General features: G+C 35.6%; 1 protein-coding gene across 2 annotated transcripts in view; it reads left to right on the top strand.

Moving 5' to 3' along the window:
• OTOGL (otogelin like) overlaps positions 1–22,446 on the top strand; it is a 161,223-nt gene that overhangs the window by 20,763 nt on the left and 118,014 nt on the right. For both annotated transcript variants that reach the window (XM_030821838.1, XM_030821839.1), the window contains exons 8-17: positions 2,874–3,079; positions 9,117–9,244; positions 9,590–9,696; positions 14,771–14,877; positions 15,155–15,280; positions 16,851–16,959; positions 17,893–17,939; positions 18,430–18,575; positions 19,729–19,852; positions 21,208–21,385. In XM_030821838.1, the coding sequence (XP_030677698.1) occupies positions 2,874–3,079; positions 9,117–9,244; positions 9,590–9,696; positions 14,771–14,877; positions 15,155–15,280; positions 16,851–16,959; positions 17,893–17,939; positions 18,430–18,575; positions 19,729–19,852; positions 21,208–21,385 (1,278 nt within the window). The remainder of the gene's footprint in view (positions 1–2,873; positions 3,080–9,116; positions 9,245–9,589; positions 9,697–14,770; positions 14,878–15,154; positions 15,281–16,850; positions 16,960–17,892; positions 17,940–18,429; positions 18,576–19,728; positions 19,853–21,207; positions 21,386–22,446) is intronic.

The raw sequence follows: 22,446 nt of genomic DNA, 5'->3' as shown, positions 1-22,446 counted from the left end.
TTATGGGCTGCAACAATTCTATTCATTCAGAATTCACTAACAAGTGTTTGAACCATACGAATTCTTTCCAGCGCAATGGCCTTATCAACCCGTGTTGCTTTTTCTGGGTTTAGATTCCTCAAAAGGCAGCAGGTGGTAGCAGAAAGGGCAGTGGACAGAGCACCAGGGGAGCCTTGAAACAGCCAGACAACCCAGAGCAGCTTCTCCCCTTGTCTGAGGCTTATTTTCTTGGTCAGTTGGGTTCTGTGCTTCTCATTTTCTCATAAAAGAAAGTTCAGGCATTTGAGTGAGAAGATAATGAAGTTACACGTGTGTTTCCTAGAGCTGAATTTAAATAGTCATTTAGGATTCTCTGTATGGAATTTTGGGTAATACAATGGGCATTTAAAAATTATTATGTTTTGTAGAACAGACTTGCCATTCAGATTGATTTTCAAGAATATTATTTCTTTATTAAAGCAGGAACATAATATTTAATTTTAACTCAGAGAAAGCATTTCTATGATTCAGATTATGTGATAGAAAAGGGTGGTCTTCTTATTATTAAGCAATATTGCTTACGCAAATACTGTTTCTGGCTTGGGGCTTAACTCATAGCAAATGCTACAGAAATATTTGCCATAATAAAATCAAATGTGTGGCTCTGTGCATGAAGCTTTAATTCTCTGGATTTCAATTCTTTCACCTGTGAAATAAGGGGTTTTAGTACAAATGAATCCCTGAATGCTTTTCAGCATTTGGTTCTGCATTCATTTAGGTTTACATTTTAATGTTTCCCGCCTAGGTTGCATACTTTTCTTTGACCTATTGAATATTGTCTAGTTTAAACTATTATCTCCTGTCTCCACTAGCATCCTTCTATGTTATAAACTTCAGGATAATCACAGTTATCCACTTTTATTTTCAAAAACTGAGTATTTAATTAAATTTACTGTTAAAGAGACCAAATGACCAAGTGTCAAATGACCAAACAAAAAATATGCATAATAGTACAACTATACTTCCATAAGATTAGCATTCCATTACTCTGAAATATATTTATAAGCATGATTCACTTCTTTTAAGTATAGTTTTTATAAACTTAGAAACTTAAAACAAGTGGTATTTCTTTAATGTTATTTCATATTGACTTTTACTATGAATTCCTCATATTTATAATTTTTAATAAGAATGTATTATGGCAGTAGTTAGCTAGAGTCTTTTTTATCTATTCTCCAATTTAAACATTTAGTTATTTTTCTAGTTTTGTAAATAATTTTCTGTAAATAAGTATCTGCAAAAAATTTTTTTGTGCAAATGGCTACAGATATTTTGAATTGTTTCTTTGGGGATTATCCTTTTGTTAATTAGTATGCTCAGTTTTGTAGTTTTTGGTCCATTAAGCCATGCTCTTCCTGGAAAGGAACTCACTAATTTGCAATTTTTGAGAGAAACATATTAATATACCTATTAACTACCCATATTATTCACATTATGGTATATAATTTTTATTTGACATGGCTACCTTTTTTAAAAAAATATATTTTGAAATGGAGTCTCACTCTGTTGCCCAGGCTGGAGTGCAGTGACGTGATTTTAGCTCACCACAACCTCTGCCTCCCAGGTTCAAGTGATTCTCCTGCCTCAGCCTCACAAGTAGCTGGGACTACAGGCACACGCCACCACGCCCAGCTAATTTTTTTTTTTTTTTGAAGTAGAGATGGGGTTTCACTATGTTGGCCAGGCTGGTCTCGAACTCCTGACCTTGTGATCCACCCACCTTGGCCTCCCAAAGTGCTGGGATTACAAGCGTGAGCCACCAAGCCCGGCTGACATGACTATCTTAATAGAAATGAGTTTTTTCCAATTTCTGTAATTATTATTATTATTATTATTATTATTATACTTTAGGTTTTAGGGTACATGTGCGCAATGTGCAGGTTTGTTACATATGTATCCATGTGCCATGTTGGTGTGCTGCACCCATTAACTAGTCATTTAGCTAATCTTTTTGGCAGTACTGATGGATGAAAAGATAATTGTGTTCTTTCAAAAGTATTCTAGGTACTTTTAAAATATTCAATTGTTTAGTTCTCTTCAGTTACCTTATGTCACCTACTTCCTTTATATGTGCATATGCTTGTGAAAAATGGAAAAATTAGACATTGTTTCAGGAGCTTAAATATTTTATGTGACCCTTGTTTAAATAGGCCAAAAGGTCTCCAATTTAAACATTTTGAGTATCACCTCTATGCAATACTCTATGACAAAGTATATTATATCCCTAATATTGCACTTTGCAGCATTAAAAATGTAAGTTATAATTCATCATCCTTTGATTTTTTAGAAAACAATGACATGTCAAGGTGTCATTTTAAAGATAGAAACTCATATTTCCTTATAGCCATGTTTAAAATAAAATTAAAATCAGAAAACTCAAGCATCATGTTTATATATTTTGACGATTGTCCTTACTTCAAAATTGTTGAGCAGCATTTTTAGATCACTTTAACTCTCTCAATAAAAAATAATAAACACGTTTAAGCTCTAAGTATTCTAAATAGGCAAGATTATTTTCCAGGTTTAAAAAATCACCAGTATTTAGCAGCTGTGTGTTTTTGGTTGGTTCAAAGAAGCATCTAATTGTAAGTACAAAATCTAAATCAATATAAGAAAGCAGTATCATTTTTGTTGTATCTTTATTTCAATACTGAAGTTTTCAAAAATGTTGAGATTTTCCGGAGGTTGGTTGCTTTGGAGCTCTTGCTGCACAGTTTATTCAATAATTTCAAGTAATCATTTTCTTTTAATTGTATCTCAGTCACTTAAAAATATGTCATCTGTAATTGAGGCTTTATCATCATTCTTAGATAGCTTTTGTTCTGTTTTTCTAGTTTAACATTGCCTCAGACAATTGGACAGATTTTCATTGAGAAACTAGCTGACTACATTCTTGTGAAAACAACCTTTGGCTTTTCATTGGCTTGGGATGGGATATCTGGGATCTACCTCAAGCTGTCTGAGGACCATAAGGGGAAATCATGTGGCCTATGTGGAAACTACAATGACATTCAGTCTGATGATTTCATAATTCTGCAAGGTAAGTGAAGCAGAATAAGTGCGTGGGTACCTTCTAAAGCCTTCTTCTTCCCCTGACCAGTTGTTTGTACCCAGAAGACTTGTCATAGATTGGGGAAAATTTGTGGCTGTCGCTTGCCTGCTTTAGTGATTTTAAGTAAAGGTTGAATAGGAAAATATTTTGGTGTAATTCTTGAAAACCATAAACTAGTTTACCTTTGCTAAATTAGCATGAAGCACTTACTCACATAACACATTTTAATAGAGCATTTGCTTTGTGTCAGAAGGTCGGGATACCTCTGTATCCACTGCTTTAGGAACCTGGAATACATCAGTGAACAAAACCTTTCACACCTTCAAGTTTGTATTCTAGTGGTTCAAACCCATTTGGGTCAGATATGTCTATGTTAGGTCAAAAACTATTTTTGTATCCCTTCTTGATAGGAATAAGTTGAATAATTGACAAATAATAGTTTTGCAAAAATAATCAAATGTGAGCAGGAAAGTTGAATAGTAACTTGGAAAGGTTTTATATACCTACCAGATCATCTATGAAATCTAAGTTATGAAACTAAAAGTGAGTTATAAGAAATAGGTTCTGTATCAATTCAGATACTAGTGTGCAATGGCAATAGAATAAGAGAATCACAAACCATAATCATGACTTAGGTCCACACAAGGAAGTGCAATAAAAAAAGAATACTGTTCTTAGTACCAGTGAACTTGGATTTGAATCTCCTTTCAACTTTTATAAGTTCTGTAATTTGAGGAAACTCATTTAATCACTTTTATGCTTAGTTTCTTCAGCTGTAAAATGGGGCTATACTAATTTGGAACTCACAGAGTAGTCAGTAATAATAATAATATACTTTGATAATATTTATAACAATAGTTAGTTTGAGCACATAGCTATATTACTCCCAATCCTCACAACATCCTGTAAGGTGAGTAGTCTTTTCTTTCCTCTCCTTTCCTCTCCTTTCTTTTCTTTTCTTCTCTTCAAGATGAGGTCTTGCTATTTCTTTTTGTTAAGATGGGGTCTTGCTATGTTGCCCAGGCTGGTCTTGAACTCCTGGGCTCAAGTCATCCTCTGGTCTCAGCTTCTCAAGTAGCTGGGACTACAGGGACACCATTGTACTCAGCCAGTATTATTTTCTTAATTTTATTATGAGAACACAAGGTGATGTGTCCAATGTAACACAGCTTGTAACTGATACTGTCAGGGTTGGATTACAGACGTGACAGTCTCCCAATCCTGTGCTTAGATAAGTGCTTGAGTAATTGCCATTGAAGCTGTAAAGTGCTATATAATACTTTTGTTTTATATTATAAAATTAATAGAGATGATTTGCCCCTATGTTATGTTTTAAAGGATGGTGAAAGGACTGCTTAGAGCATGGGCTCTGGAGTCAGACTGTGTGATTCAAATTCAGCTTTATCACTTATTAAACTTTATAAGTTTAATGATGTAATAAGAGCATATACTTCATAAGGGTTGCAAGGATTAAATGAGACAATTCGTGTAAAACAGTACAGTACCTGGCGCATAGTAATAATACATTTAGTTTAATTTATAGCCATCTCCAAGTATCTCTCCATAAGCCTATAATGGGGCTGAAATAAAAACGTTTGAAAATGTCTCTACATTGCTTTGAGAAGCCTTTATTAAAATGCAAATGTTTTGCTCAAGATAGACAATGCATCATCAGGATTAGTTTACTAGTAGCTAGAGTAGAGAGCAGGGCTCCAAAAAGTCAATTTCCTCATATGTAAAATAGAGATAATGATAATGACTCTGGGAGCTTCCCAGCCAGTGAATATTGAATGAGAAAATGTAAATGAAAGTGTTTAAAAGTCTCTGAGCACAATACAAATGTATAGTACTGGGATCATCTTGAAATGGTGTTTTGCACCCAGTTGGCATTTGCAATGAGAGGGGTCACAAATTTAGAATCTTGAGAATGTATTAATAATTAGGGTTTTGGATGCAGGCAGAATGAGTCAGATGGTAATTGCTGATTTCTTTTTCTTCTGTATCAAACCTTCACACACAAAAAGTAATCCTTAGTCCAGTTCTCTGTGGTAGAGTTAGAAAAGACTGCTTTGGGGTAGGCCAGGTGTGGTGGCTCACTTCTGCAATCCCAGCACTTTGGAAGGCCAAGGCAGGTGGATCACTTGAGATCATGAGTTCAAGACCAGACCAGCCAACATGGTGAAACCCTGTCTCTACTAAAAATACAAAAATTAGCCAGGCGTGGTGGCAGACACCTATAATCCCAGATACTTGGGATGCTGAGGCAGGAGAATTGCTTGAACACGGGAGGTGGAGGCTGCAGTGTGCAGAGATCATCATGCCGCTGCACTCCAGCCTGGACGACAGAGCAAGACTCCATCTTAAAAAAAAATAAAAAAAAGGGAAGACTGCTTTGGGCAACTTCTCCTGGGACACCCAGGGAACATGGTATGGAGGTCAGGATAGAAAATAACATCTGCTCTTGTTAGAGGCAGGAAGACTTAGATTTGAGTTAAGGGCCAGACAGACTTATATGTTCCAGATAACCTGGAACGTAAAATGGTTGTTCACAGTGAGCCAACTGGGGCAGCATTCACAAGGATGTCAGTGGATTACAAGTGGAGGAAGACTGGCAGAAGGCAATTGAACTGAATTATGGCTGAACTGGCAGAAGGCAAGAAGGATTCCGGAAAGTATATGGGAAAGACCTAAGGAAATATTTCAGCTTCTTCACAATGTTATTTGCTTCACAGTATAAGGCAGAGTAATTTTTTTTTTTTTTTTTTTTTTTGAGGCGGAGTCTTGCTCTTTCACCCAGGCTGGAGTGCAGTGGTGCGATCTCGGCTCACTGCAGGCTCCGCCTCCCGGGGTTCACGCCATTCTCCTGTCTCAGCCTCCTGAGTAGCTGGGACTACAAGCGCCCGCCACCTTGCCCGGCTAATTTTTTGTATTTTTAGTAGAGACGGTTTCACCGTGTTAGCCAGGATGGTCTCGATCTCCTGACCTCACGATCCGCCCGCCTCGGCCTCCCAAAGTGCTGGGATTACAGGCGTGAGCCACCGCGCCCGGCCGAGTAATTTTTTTTAAAAAACCTAACTTACAACAACTTTGACAAGAAACTGCCTTTCTGTTTCCTCCCATAGTATAATAATGCAAGAAAACGGCTACAGATGAGCAGTATTACCTTTAGCTTTAAGAAGCCTGATATTTTCTTGAAACTCAACCTGTATTTTGCTGATTAGAAAAATCTTTAGAGAGAGTGAGTTTGATGGAATGCCACTGAATGCATAGTTTCTTAATGGTGATTAAAATTGCGTTTCTCTCTGCATTCCAACTCATCCTTCAGGGATGACTTCACAAAGAAATTAGACTTGTCAGAATTTCTGTACACATAGGAAGAAATATAATTTGTTGTCTAGTTGAGAATTCTGTTTCCATAATTCATGTCTACATCTAGCTATGTGACAGCATAGAAGTCCTGGTCTACTTTAATTTTTTTCCCAGCATAATAATTAATAATGCTTGCCTTTCTCTGTCAAAAATGTCCCAATATGGACAATAAATTACTCTACTTAGAGCATATTTTATACAAAGCATTTTAATTTTAGTTTAGCAGGCTCCCACACCACCATTAGATATGGATTTAAAAATCTCCTGATAAACAACTTTTAGGACTCTTGATGCAATATAAAATAGCTAAATACATGGTTCAAAAGCTGCAATTAAAGTGAACTCTAAGGGATTGGCCAGGTTGTTTAGTCGCATTAAAATTCGTGTGTAAGTGTTGAAATAAGTGGGTTTTTAGAAAATGCTTTTGTTTCTTCAGACCTCTAAAAAATGTTTTGAAAGGAAATGTAACTATAAGTGTACTTAAAAAGGACAGTTTTTCCATTTTTAAAAAGTATATTACAGCAGGCCCATGCTTTCCTCAGTGTGCAACATTTCAATGATATCAGAGACAAAGCAGCAGGCCAGACAAATTAGAAAACCCTAGGATTCTTTGTTTTTGTTTTTCTTTTTTTTCTTTTTCTTTCTTTTTTTTTTTTTTGAGACAGGCCCAGGCTGGAGTGCAGTGGCGTGATCTTGGCTCACTGTAACCTCCTCCTCCCGGGTTCAAGCAAGTCTCGTGCCTCAGCCTCCTGAGTAGCTGGGATTACAGGCGTGCACCACCATGCCTGGCTAATTTTTGTATTCTTATTAGAGATGGGGTTTCACCATGTTGGCCAGGCCAGTCTCACACTCCTGGCCTCCTGTGATCCACCCACCTCAGCCTCCCAGAGTGCTGGGATTACAGGCGTGAGCCACCACACCTAGCCTGAAAGCCCTAGGATTCTAATAATCTCTAATAAATTTCACAAATTCCCCTATATGTATTCATTCACTTATTTAGCAAATATATTTTGAGTACCTACTATATGCCAGATACTACACTAGGGATACAGCAATAGAACAGCTGAGACAAGCTCTCTGCCTTCGTATAGTATGTATTGTAATGGAAAATAAGATAAACAGTGCAAAATATAATTTTTGTTAGCAATAGCAGCCATGAAAGAATAAAGAGAAAGAAGGTAAAGAGTGATGGAGCAAGTGTGTGATTGGTGCTAGTCTAGATCACATGTCAGAGAGAGGCTCTCTGAGGCGTACATTGAACAGGCCTACGTGAAGTAAGGAATGCAACAGAAGATTTTAGGAAAGAGTGGTTTTGAAGGAGGAAGAACAAGAGCAAGTGTTCTGAGGTGGGAATGAGTTTGAGTGTTTGAAGAACAGCACAAAGTTAATATGACTGGAGTAGGTTGAGCAAGAAAAGGTGCAGAAGATATATGAGGGGCAGAGCAGGGTAGGAGTAAAGGGAGAACAGGGCCCAGCTCATGCAAAGTCGGCTAGGCTGTGGTAAAGTTTAGGATTTTACTCCAAGAGAGCAAAGCATTCTTACAGATAATAAAGTCCCTCATCTTCCCAGTGTTTGATAGCGGCATGCACACATTATTTTTCTACTTTGAAGGTATTCAGAGAGAGTGGCAAACATTTGGCTGGAGATTTCTGACTGTAGTGGTGCAATAGATTGTCATCAGTTGTTGACTTCTGACCATGCAAATCTGGGTGGTGGAGAACTCCAACCTCAAATCTGAAGTCCGTTTTACATAGAACTTTTAGATGTCATCTTGTTTGGTTTTGCCAAGTCTTTGAGCTTTGATATTCAGCCTTTGTCTGAATGGAGGAGGGGAAGGATTAATTTTTGCATCATTCCCTGAACTTGTTCTCAGATCAGGTAGAGAGACAACTTAAAAACTTGATTTAGAACAGAGAGCACTCTGTGGAGTCAGAGCACTCACTACCAAATATCTGTTTGTTGTTGCCCACACATTAACTCCTGAATCTTGCCTGAGATTAATGCTGGATTAGCTTCAGGGTTCTCAACAGGGATGTCTTTCCTGAGCATGTTTCGAAACACTGTTCATCATATTTAGATGGAATAGATACACTTCTTAGTCTTCTCTTCTATTGATGTGTTTTCTAGTCTTTCATTGCCTATGTGACTATCTTCTGAAATGTCCCAAAGAATTTGACAAGTTTTTTTTTTGTGCGGACCCTCCCCACCAAATGTAACTGCAATTTTAATAAGGTTCTTACTAATATTAAATATAATGAGAGAGCTGTCTGATAATTTTTACACTAAACGTTTATGTTTTTTCGTTTTACGCATATTTTTTCTCCTTTCAACAGCACTGATTGAACATTGGCGATTAATGCTTCACTGGTGTGTACGTTGTACTCACTCACCTTCAATCCTTCCCCATGTTGTTTGAATGCAGTTTGCTTTTTCTTTCCAATGGAACTAACTTTTATTTGGTACCCACATTTTGTTCAATTTGTCGTTATTATGATAAAGTAATGTTATTATCTAATATCACATTGGTAATTATAATGTTCCTGAGTTTAATGTTTTGATCAGGAAGTTTGTGTTGAAGAACCATGTCTATGTTTGTGGAAAATGATACAATGACACCTATTTGTGTGTGTGTGTGTGTGTGCTTGTGTGAAATAGAGGACTATACAGAAGACATCGCTATGTTTGCAAATAGTTGGTCGGTGCAAACTCCAGATGACACCAAATGTGTACTCACACCCTCAGATTTTCCAAATCCGTGCTCCAGTGGAATGCCAGCATTTGAGGTAAATTTGATGTGAGAAATGTGGGCATGTCAGACAGAATACACATATATCTTATTTGTATAATTAGCATAGCATTTTTTAGTGTAAACACAACATAATTTAAAAATATTATATCCAGGAAATGTAATTGCAATAGGAAATCACTTTAATTTTAGAAATAGTGAATTTCATAAATGCAGTACTCATGAAAATAATGTAGTCAGAAAAATGTTGGTTAAGATGTATAAGTTACCATCTTTTTCCTTGTGAGAACTGAAAATCTTGCAAATAGTTCTGTAAAAATAATAGAAGACTATACACATACCGTGAAATATATTCTAGTGACTGGCATCTTTGTTTGCACAGGCAATCTTCTTCAAGTGTCAGATACTGTTGCAGTTTCCTTTTCTGAGCTGCCATGAGTATATTGATCCATATTTATATATTGCCAGCTGTGTTAATGATCTTTGCAAGTAAGTGAAATGATTTGTAGCTGTAATAAAATTTTCTTTATGCAAAAAGAAGACCCACAACTACTTCTGTCACTTAACCATTTCAGCTGTTCACAAAATATTATGGGAAATGTAAAATGTAAATTGCAAACAGCTATTAAAAGCTTGCTATATAACAGTCACTGTCTAATTTTTTTATTGATACATAGTAGATGTACATATTTTCAGGGTATATGCGATAATTTAATACATTCATGTAATCAATTAAAGGGAATTGGGTACCTGTCACCTTAAACAGTTTTCTTTTCTTTATGCCAGGAACATTCAAATTATTATCTTCTTGCTATTCTGAAATATACAATTGATTAATGTTAGCTATAGTCCCCCCTACTTATCTATCCAACACCGGGTCTTATTTCTTCTACATGTACATTGTACCCATAAGTAATCTTTCTTCCCCCACCTCTCTCCTACCCTTCCTGGACTCTGGTAACCACCAATCTACACTCTATCTTCATGAGATTCACTGTTTTAATTCCCACATATGAGTGAGAATGTGTGATATTTGTCTTTCTGTTTGACTTATTTCACTTAACATAATGACCTCCAGTTTCATCCATGTTGTTGCAAATTACAGGATTTCATTCTTTTTTATGGCTGAATAATATTCCATTGTGTGTATATACCACAATTTTTTTATCCATTCATCCACTGATGGACACAGGTTGATTCCATATTTTGTCTATTGTGAATACTTCTACAATAAACACAGGAGTGCAAATATCTCTTCCATACGTTGATTTCGTTTTTTGGGGGATATATACTCCTTAATGGATTGCTAGATTATATATGAATGGTAGTTCTAAATGTTTTACATAACCAGCATGAACAAAATACAGTGGCTCTTAAGCATTTTTAGGCCATGAATCCCTTTTGGGAGTCTAGAGAAATTTATAGACCCTTTTTGAAAACAATGTTTGAAATGCACGAAATAAAACACATAAGATACCAAAGAAAACTAATTCTAATAAAGTAGTTATCAAAATAATTAAAAAATGAATTTATGATATATATGCTTTTAACACGCATTTCAAATCTAATAACTACTGCAGTTTGACATAGTGATTAGTGTAAACAGTGCTTTGTAAGTCTGCAACAATGGAAAATGAAAATATAAAAATATGAAAAAAGGACATATGAGACATGTGGTGACAAAGTCACAGATATCACTAAGAACATTGTGATGTGTTGCCTATAGGCATAATTGAAGGAAATGCTAAGTTTCCATTGGAAATTAATGAAAATAAACATGTAATATTTTTTCTACCTAAGGTCACAGATTCCTGCATTCTGTCTCAGGTTGTGAACATCTAGGATAGGTGGTTGCATAAGCAACAAATTTAATGAGACTCATCATACTATGTTCATGAATGGTAGTTTGTTGTAGAACCTACATAAATTACTCATAATTAAAGTTTTTTAAAATTATTTTTCTTTCAAAACATTACCAAGTATATGTGATTACTCATCTTGAACGTTCAAGAGTATCTAAAGAAATTTTAATATGTCTGTATATTTTATGAATCCCAAGAAGTATAAGTGATACATAGAAACTTTTAAAATAAAAAACCAGACTAGTTTTTAGTTCAGTAAAACCACTTAAATGACATCTTGAGCAGCTCATTAAGAGGTTTATCAAAGGTGAGAACAAAGAGGAAAGGTTGAGGTGGTATGAAATTGTGTATTTATAACTACTCCTCTCTAATTAAATTGAAATTATTATAAAAATAACAAATGTAATATTTTCCAGATACTAAAATAAGCTTATTTGTGACATCTCTTACTTTTGAATAGAGTGCAGTTATACCTAGATTTATATGTATAGTCTCTAAATTTCAAGCATTCCTGAACTAATGTAGGAGCCTTGAAAGAGCCCCCACTCTGCCTAAAATATTGGCTAGTGACCTTACTATATATATTTTTAAAATTCTATTCCCTATTTGGTTTCATTTTTAATTTAAGAGCTACTTGCTATAGCTCTTTGTTTGTTTTTTTCTCTTTTTTAAGGATGGCTGTAGGTAGGCCATAGTCCTTATTTAGTCATATGTATGGAATTAAAATTGTTCTTATTCCACAGTGTGTCAGTCTTGGACTATTCTCCAGCCATCTTTTCAATTGCCTTAGCTTTAATATCTTTAGCACCCATTTGTCAAGCAGTCTGAGATAAAATATTGTTTTGTAGGTCCAGGAAAGTCATTCTTCATTTTTTAGTTCAGGATATTGTTTAGCCGCTTCAACAGCTAAAATGACTGTGACTTAAATTAAATGGAATGTTTATATTTCTCTTATATAAAAATCCATGCTGGTTAGCGGTCTTGAATTGGCATCGTGGCTCTGCTCCATGAGTTTTCCAGTGACTGAGTGATCTTGTTGCTACATTTTTCCTTTTGTCGAGGGTAGTATTTTCAATTTCATGGCCCAAACTGCATCACCACGATCATATCCACATTTTAGCCCTTAAAAAGGGAGAAAAAAAAAACCAAAAGGACTGGCATCTTTTGATCTGGAAGTTTCATGCATGCTTCCACTTTTTAACCTTTTGGCCAGAACTTGGATACCTGGCTACACCTAGGTGCAAGAGAAGCTGAAAATGTTGTCTTTGGCAGGCAGCCATCTATCTGGCAAAAACTTGGATGTTCTGATACTAAAAAGGAGAATGGGGAACTGGAGACAAAAATCAGTCTCTGCCACACCCACTTCATCTGAAATTTCATCATTGAGAAATTAGCATTTTTGTCTTTTGAAATTTTGATAGTTTTTAGACTTTGACTTTTGAAACTTTGATGCTTTCTCCAGGGAAAATAAAAATAGCAGGATGGAGAAACAACTTGTGCTGGCTGACATCAGCTGACACCTTAAGAGATACCTTTGTGGTAGAGAGGCTGGGTTTAGGGACAAAGCAGGCATGCAATACCAAAGGAAGGACATTATAATTAAGTGGACATTGATAAAATGGAAGTGAGAAGCTGCCAGAGCCAGCCTTTCACTCCCCTCAATATTTCATTCAGGGCTAGACTTATTTACATTCTTTCTTTCTGTAGGAAATGAATGATTCTCTTCATTTCCTGTATTGGGGACTGCATCACAAGGGTCCCATACCATGAATATGAAAATGTGAATTGGTTGAACACAGATTAATTTCCTGCTTGGGTTATGATAGTATATTGAATTCAATTCAACACACATCTTTTGAGTATCTATTCTGAGCTGAGTATTTTGTCACCTCTTGGAGAAACAAAAAATTTTGACATGATCTCTGTCCTAGGAACTCATATTCTAATAGGGCAGAGAAACAGGTCTCTAACAATGACACAATGCCCTAAATGCAAAGTGCTTTGGATGTGGAGGACAGAACTATTAACTTTATCAGAGAGTGCCTACACAGGCTCCACAGAAGAGATAACATTTGACTTGGGATATGCGTGATAATCCACCAGTCCTTGAATTATGCCCTCCTGTTTCTGCTTCTAAGAATGCCAAACCCAGCAGCAAGGAAATGATTTTAATTTTGCCATGCCAAAGCCAATTGATGTGAAAACCAAGATCGTTTAATACCCATTTTTCCTGTCAAAGTTATCATTCAAAATGGAAAAAATAAACTTATTTTCCCCTTAGTAAATTATAATTTCTTTCTTGATAATAATTTCTTTCTTGCCCAATTATTGTGAGTTTTCATGAGGTGTCACATATTAATATGCCTGTCATTGTTCCTAGAATAACATAAACAACAAATGGTGAGTATTATAGTAATAGTTGCATTGGGTTGGAAAACCAATATTCAGTTGCTTTGCTAACTTTTAAAACCACCGTTAATATAGGAAAGAATGCACATATTAGAAGGTAAATAATAAATGTAATGTCTTTCCAGGAATTTAGCAATTTTAGCCTATACTGTTTTGAAAAGACTTTTCTTATTTGTGGGTTTAGAATATTTTCTGAGCCTCTAGAGTTTATATGGTCAGTCCTTTTTTCCTTCTAAAGCTCAGTTGATTGGACTAGATAAGCTGCAGGACTCCCATTACAGTAGCACAGGATAAGGGCAATTTGAGATGGTGGCTTTTACAATAGTGACACTGAAAATGTTAAGCCTCACAAAATGCAGCATTCTTAAGACCATTATCTCCTAAGATATTTAACTATTCAATTTTGAGTTTGGATTAGGTTGAAAAACAAGCCCTCTACCTTGGTGTAAATCTGCTTACTTGATAAGTGCCTTGTTAATCTGCTTTGGGAATTTTCAGAGCTCTAATAAGAAATTATTTTGGGGGGAAGTTCCTAAAGTGATTATAAGAAAATAATTAAAGATTATTTAGTCTTGGCAATGTTATAAAAATAATTAGCTTTAGTAATTTAAACTTGAAAGAATTCAAAATCCTCTTTTAAATCTTAAGCTAAATGCCATTTATTCAATCTTTCAAACAACCCAAATGCCCATCAATGATAGACCAGATAAAGAAAATGTGGCACATATACATCATGGAATACTATGTTTTGGATTCTTATTGCAAGAACTGCTGAGGAACCATTAAAATACTTTTGAGTACTATAGATTATTGGTATTGGTTTTATTCCAGTATGTGGATAATCGAGTATGATCTTTTGGAAACAGCTTTCATATTTATTGTTTTTGTTGTGATAGAATTTTATCTGTTTCAATGGGACTTATTAAATTCTAAAAGGCCTGGAATGTTTTGTGTGTGAGTGAAAAAATACACGGATTATGGGGAAAATGTTATAATTGAAATATAAACCTTTTTCATTATAGTATTCCATTGACTCAAAAGAAAAGTGATGAAATTATTAAAATGCTTTGATGAAGATTGTTTATCTAGGCCTAATTAGCTGGGGACCCATGCTCATGTGTTTTCTGCATTGTTGTACTTAATAAGATATATTATGAGTGAAACATATGCTGACATCAATTAACATTGGAATATTCGTCATGCACTCAGCATTTCTAGGGATCAGGACCTCAGTGGTACGGTTTCTGTCAATATTTCCTATGTGATTCTGGCTCTGTCTTTTCACTTTCTAGAACTGATGATGATGAAACCTATTGTCGAGCAGCCACTGAGTATGCTAGAGCCTGTTCTCATGCTGGCTACCCTATTCAAGACTGGAGAGATGACTTTCCAGCATGCAGTATGTTTTTTTATTTTCCAAGCCCTGTGTACTTTCGCCAATTTCGGGTTAACCCTAGAACTCAAAACTTACTGTACTACTCAATACTAATGAATTGCAAAGATTTGTTATTGCAATATCCGTGAACGTGCATACTTTTTGAAACAAGTATGCAAATTTTTTTGCAATTAAAAGTTATTTTTTGCAAATTATTTTTTGTAAAAAATAAAATTATAATTTTTAAAAAGAAATAGAGGCTAATGAAGTTGACTTAAGCTCCCCTGTTTGTCCATTTTAGCTGATAAATGTGATGATAGTTTTGTCCATCGGGACTGTATCAGTTGTTGTCCACCAACCTGCACATTTGAGAAGCAATGCCTTGGGAGCAATCTCCATTGTCTTGATGGATGTTACTGCCCAGATGGTAAGTGCTTCATGAAGAAACCATGTCTGCACTCATGGAAACCAGTACCCAGTGATCTAAGGATCACATCTTCGTTTTGCTGTCCTTTCCCAGTACATTGGACCTATTGCAATTTTCTGTTCTTGCAGAAGTTGGTCCTTGAAGTGACAAGGAGGAATGGCTACTTTTCATTGATAAAAGGCTCATTACTTTGTAAAGTTTCCAGGAAATTTGGAATCTATAGTCCTGAAGTTACCCATGAGAAATCTTTTTTTTTTTTTTTTTGAGACGGAGTCTCGCTGTCGCCCAGGCTGGAGTGCAGTGGCGCGATCTCGGCTCACTGCAAGCTCCACCACCTGGGTTCACGCCATTCTCCTGCCTCAGCCTCCCCAGTAGCTGGGACTACAGGCGCCCACCACCGCGCCCAGCTAATTTTTTTTTTTTTGTATTTTTAGTAGAGACGGGGTTTCACCGTGGTCTCTATCTCCTGACGTCGTGATCCACCCGCCTCGGCCTCCCAAAGTGTTGGGATTACAGGCGTGAGCCACTGCGCCTGGCCACCCATGAGAAATCTTTTGTTTGATCAATATTTAATGGTATTTAACAATTTATATATCTTCACTTTTTAAAAAAGGAAAGGAAGTTTGAGAGAAAGGCTTTACATTTTTCTAGCACAATCTAGTACTGATGTAGTTTTAATATTTGAAATTAAAAGTAACTTAGCAAGTGAGAGAGGTAGGATTTAAAATTAGGAATGAATCTGCTATAATGATAGCTGTTTCTAAAGAACACTGAAGGTTTACTCAAACCCTTTTCATTTTTACAGATTAAAAAAATAGAATCACAGAGATAAGTGATTTTCCCAATATCCTCATTAACTGAGTGAGGATTACTTGGAACCAGATCTGTTTGGCCTCTGTTCATTGTTCTGTTAGTGCTACTCAAAGTATGGTGGACCAGTGCTAGTCTGAGCTGTTTGTGACCTGTCAATGACAAGATAAGGTATTTGCACCAGAATGTAAGCCCAAGCACAAAAATAAAGTCAGTGCTTTCTCCTACAGTCTTACCATGATAAAGGTCAGCTGAATGAAACAGTGTGCTTAGTAACATGGCTGATTTAAGTTCTGGCTCAACCTCCTTTACTTGTCAGAGAGAAGTAACAAACGCAGTCCCATGGTCTTGGACATTTGAGTAGCAGTACCTAGCTCTTTATGATTCCGTGTGACAGTGTAAATCTTTCTCACCTTGGAATGAACAGAAACTAAACGAAAAATGTACTTTCTCCCTCCTTCTCTCCCTTCCTCCCTCAAATGCAAGGAAACACTGTTTCGTTTTCTTTATTCTGTATGGTGAACCTTGAGTTTTTGATGGTAAGTCATGGGATAAGAAAATTGAGAACTACTGAAATAGATCCTTTAAGGTAGCTACTGCCTGAGAGTCAGGTTGTCAGTAATCCCACTGAAAGTAAAGAAATTTGTATTTCCAGCATCATGCGTAGGTGTTCAACAGAAGTTGATTGAATTATTATATTCAAGAAATACAATCTTTATTATTTCTTTTGAAATTTTGATGTGTATTTCTTCTCAATTAGGCCTCGTAATGGACAATGGGACTTGCATCTCCTTGGAAAATTGCCCGTGCAGTTTTCATGGATTAGCTTATTCAGTTGGTTCAAAAATTGAACAAGAATGTACTGAATGGTATGTGATCAGCGTGCAGCCAATTATTTCTGGGTACTTGGCTAGTTGACAACTTTACCATGACAGATGTTTAAAGGAATATACTCATTACTAATTTCCTTCCCCAAATTCCAACACAAAACTTGCATTTTATTTAAACTCCTTGGGGGATGGGACAGCTGTATTTCCTTTTATGATGTAATTCTTGTAATTACCTTGGTAATTCTATAACATCTTATATCCACATAATCAGTCTGTTGCATTTTCTTATCGTTTGTAATCGTTAATTTGCACATACTTTTAGAACTTGATGGTGCTTCTGGGCTTCTCTGTTACATACTATAAAACATGCCTCTCCAGATCACCAATTTTTGGTCCATGATTAGAAACATTTAGAATTCCATATAAAATTTGCTAACTAACACTGTTGGCAAATATGAAATCTCTGCAGGACAGTCCTAAAAAGAAACAGGTCTAAATGTTGTCAGATGCTTTTCCCTTTGGTGTCAGTGTATGTAACTGAAATGTAACAGGATAACTAACCATGTTCTCAGATGCTGATTCTGTTTCCGTTTTACAGGTACTCTGCTTTTGTCCTCTAAAACTCACACCTTTGTCAGGGTGGAAGGTAGAATTTATCTGACACAAGAGGAGATCTCTTCTCTCTTTTTAATGTCTATTGATCTTCATCATAGTCAGTGATTTTTACGTATGACACACAAGAGATAATAATTTAGGTGCCAGCCAGCTCAAAATGACCAGTCAATTGAACTTTTGCAGAGATTTTTTAATTATTTATTGATTTTATTTATTTTTTTTGCAGAGATTTTTTTAAGTCAGATTATTCTGAACCTATAAATATGATATATTTTGGTACATTAATCAATACATTGATGCAAACATTAATACAGTTTCTCTATGCCAATAGATTAATATTTTCATAATTTCTTTTAGTGTGTGTGTTGGTGGAGTTTGGAACTGCACTGAGCATGACTGTCCAGGTAATTTTTAAAAATGTTTTTACAGAGAATGTTTCAAATTTCTTTAGATTGGGGAGAAAGATAGCACTGATCTTTATGAAGACATCTCATATATACCAAGGGCTACAAAAATCTGTAAATGCAGTTACTCAGAGGACACATGGAAAATTGAACAAGTGATAGCACTGAGTGGGCAACTTTGGTAAAACTTTATTAAAATAGTGTAAATGTTATAAAACCTAAAAAATGTGGAATAAATATCATTTTATAAACATTAAATTAAATGGGATAATATAATTTAGTCTAGTAAGTTTGTCAAACTGGTAAATTTTAAATACAACACAACAGATTTTCAAAGTTTTGATGCATGATTATTTACCCTAAGTTGATCTGCTTTAAAAGGATTAACCTAATCGTATCATCCTCCTCTCTCTCCTCCTCTATCGCCACCTCCTTTTCTTTTTCTTTGTTTTTTTTTTTTGTTGTTGTTTTTGTTTTTTTTTTTTGGCAGTTCAATGCTCAGTTGTAGGTGATTCTCACTTTACAACTTTTGATGGTCGACATTATTCTTTTATTGGCATGTGCCAATACATCCTTGTGAAAGGAACTGGAAAAGATAAATTCACGATTACTTTACAGAAAGCTCCCTGTGAGCAGGTAAGAACATTTCAAAATGACCAGAGGAATATGGATTCATTGATTTTTACTTAAACTTCATTTCAGACTAAGAATGATAACATGAATGGATATAGCTATTTTCTTTAAAACTAAGATGACATTGATTATTAAGATACATCATTATTCTACATATTAGAAAGAAGTGTTGATAATTATTCTATGACATACTATTGGTTACATGACGCGTCGTGATCTCAGAGATATTAAGCTGTGAAAACAAGTATGTCTTAGATTAAATACTATATATTTAATTGCATTTTCTTTTTTAAAAAGTAGTACGTATAGTTTTTTTGTACATATAGTTTTGTACGTATAGTTTTTTGAACATTTTATGCATGATTGTACAATGGATCTAAGTTTTCTGTTTGCTTCAACTTAGCTATTTTAAAGAGATTATTTTTGACAGTTTTGAACTGGTTTCATAGCATTCTAAACAGATATGATGAATTTCTTAACATTGGAATATTTATTTAGATCTTTTCTTGAAATAGTAAACTCATCAATAATTTCTAAATAAAGAAATCTAGGTCTTTCATTCATCTCTCTAAAGCAGGTAGTTAAAATTTTGCCAAAATATTTAATTTTTTTAGTTCTATTCTAATAATAGAAAATAATTATTTCCAACAAAAATTCTGAACTGCTTTATTTGCTTTTTTTCCAGTTTTATTTTTTCTATGTAATATATTAGTGTCTGAATTAACTTTCTGTGTAGAAGTCTAATTCTCTTGGTTCTTTGCTTTATTGACTTTTTATGTCTAAATGCCAGTTAAATGAATTTAGAGAGGTACTTTATATGCCATGGAAAACATAACTATTGGTACTTTACTGAAAGACTTTAATGTTGTAAGTAAAATGTATGTATACACATGATATATTTAATGTACTATATAAAGTTATATTTTATTAGGAATGGGGCTACATAAAACGGGTTATATATCAGCTACTTTATTACATTACTTATACCCAAGCCTTTTATATATTAGAAATTCTAATTTATGTGCACTCTCTTTCTTTTTTGTTCTCTCCTCTCTCTTTCTCCCCTTCTCCCTTTCTCTCATCTCCACCTTCCTGTCTCTTTCTGTGGCTCTCTCTCTCTCCCATACCCTTCATTGATAATTTGACTTTTACGCAGAATCTTGGCTTGGTCTGCCTTCAGTCTATAACTCTGATTCTGGAGGATGATTTTAACAAACAAGTGACCCTTGGTAGGGGAGGACAGATTCTCACTAGTCCTAACCAAGGCTTCAACCTGAATGGTAAGAAACAATGCTAATGGTGTACTTTCTTTAAATTTAAAAAAAAAAAAAGAAACACACACTCAAACAAAATGGGATCTTTTCCTAATGTTAGGCTGACTACTTAGCATTTATAGAGTTCCTATGTGTCATCAGGCCATCAGCTACAGATAGTGATGATGATCATGTTTATGGGACCTAGTGTTTACCTCAAGTGATCTAGACGTTGGCAGGGAAGAGAGACAAGCAAGCAGCCACTTACAATAAAATGTGATAAACTCAAAGACATACATAAAGACTTTGGGGAGTCTAAATGAGGTGCAGCTCACTCAGCCCTGGAGAGGGGTATACTGAAATGGTCAGGAGTGTTTTCTGAAAGAGGTGGGTGATTGTACAATGATTGTCTCATTGAGCATTTAAGGATGAGGAATTGCTGGGTTGAAGGGGATGGAGAAAGCGTTTCATGCAGATCAAGGAGGTGTCGAATTTTGCAGCATATTTAGGGGAAACCAGAACTAAATTGGTTTTGCTACAGCAGAGAGAGGGTAAAGGAGAATGTCTGGAGGTAGGTAAGGATGAGAAGGGCTTATGTGGGAGGCATTTTACATTGTGCATTTCTGGGGCAGGTCCTGCTCATGCCTGCATTCCAGCATAGCTGTTAATAACACTCTCACTCTCAAAAGTGTCCTGATTTATCTTACAGATTGCATGCTCATGCTACACAGGTTAGGGAAGTTGAACTTGATATGAATCAAATATGAGATTATCATTTTTGACCATTTTTATGTACAAAGAGGGCAATCCCATGGTTCAACCAAATAAATGGTGAGTTTTTAAGGAGGTTTTAAGGTGAAATTTCTTTTTTTTTTTTTTGGTAGATGACTATGACAACAGTGTAGAAGTGACTTTGAGAGTTGCTAGACAGGAAATATGGGCAACAGTTAGGATGTTATAAAAGTGGGGCATGCGAGGAATGAGGAGGAGGTCATCTAAGGCAGTGATGATAGAGATGGAGGGAAGAAGACAGACTGAAAAAACATTTAGGACAAAAGTCTGAACTTGGTAATGGATTTCAAATGTCTAAGGACTTCCTCCTTCCTTGTGAGATGCTTGCAAACTGAAAGTAAGTGTTGACCTGAACAACTACTAAAAATGGCTGTTGAAGACCAGGAAGGAGGGAGAAAAGGAGAGGAATAGGAGGGAAAAAAGGCAGCCATAGGTGGCAAAAATTGGCCCTGAAGCACAGGCAGGAGCCGCTAGCCTGCCTCCCCTCCTTCCTTTTTATCTGGGGAAGAGAGTCCTGATGGTGTACCCTAGCATTTCAGAACACTGTCTATGAATGTCAAAGCTGATTTACGTATGTTCTTTTCCTGCAGGTATTGTTGAAATTCAAACTCTGTCATCCTTATTTATACTTCTAAGAACCACATTTGGTTTAAAGATTCTGTTTGCTATAGATGGGGAAAGAATTTATATTCAGCTCACTAGCGCATGGAAAAGAAGAACATTAGGTCTGTGTGGCACTTTTAATGGCAACATAAGGGATGATTTTCTGTAAGTATGATTTCTGCATAGTTAACCTAACTTAATGACTGGTCATTTAAAGGATATAAATTCATTAAAAATGTGTACTTAACTAATAATAGCTTAGCTGTCATTATTCCAAGAGATTTACATGGATCATCGTATTTAAAATGTATAGCAATCTCTGATTAATATGTTTATTTTATAGATAAGGAAACTAACCAAGGCCTCAAAGTGGCAAATAAATCATTCAAGGTCACTTAGCTCACATGTAGTGGAGCTGGGCTTTGGATTTAGACAGTGTGGCTCAGCTATGCTCACTGCTCCAGCTATTCTCTTCTCTGCCACCCACCAACCTTAACAGTATTTTTGAAGCCTTGCTGCCTAAAAAAAAACCAAACAAATAAACAAACAAAAAACCCTCAATATTGGTATGCATTAGTGGTAGTAAATACTCTATAAATATTGATATCATTTGGTATTATTAATACCTAAAAAGCAACATTCTATTATCTTGCTAGATATTGTGATTGTTGGTGTTTCATTGGAAGAGAAGCAATAACATATATTTGTACCCCTTGCATTGACCAAGTACTTTTCACCTACGTGTGAAAAGAAGCAGTTTATAATTTAGTGTAAATGCTTTGCGCACTTGTTATCATGCTAAAAGCACAATGGGAGCAATTTAAGCAGTAGACCATGGTTCTCAGCCTCACGGAGCTTTGTGTTGCAGATCAGGAGAGGATAACAACCTTTAAGAAATATATGTGGAATCTAAAATAGTTGAAATCACAGAAGCAAAGTATTATAGAATGGTGTTTGCCAGGGGATAAGGGTCCGGGTGGGAGTGTGGGAAGATGTTGGTCAAAGGGTACAAAGTTTCAGCTAGACAGGATGTGTAAGCTTGGGAGATGTTTTGAGATCAATTAATTATATAATGACTATAATTAATGTGTACTTGAAAATTGCTAAGAGAGTAGATATTAAAAGTTCTCACAACAAAAAATAAGAATGTGAGGTGATGGACATGTTCATTAGCTTGATTTAACCATTTCACAATGTATACCTCGGAACATCATGTTATACTCTGT

Source organism: Nomascus leucogenys, chromosome 10 (genome assembly GCF_006542625.1).
Source record: "Nomascus leucogenys isolate Asia chromosome 10, Asia_NLE_v1, whole genome shotgun sequence".
Classification (NCBI taxonomy): Eukaryota; Metazoa; Chordata; class Mammalia; order Primates; family Hylobatidae; genus Nomascus; species Nomascus leucogenys.
This window is presented reverse-complemented; position numbering and strand designations above follow the sequence as displayed.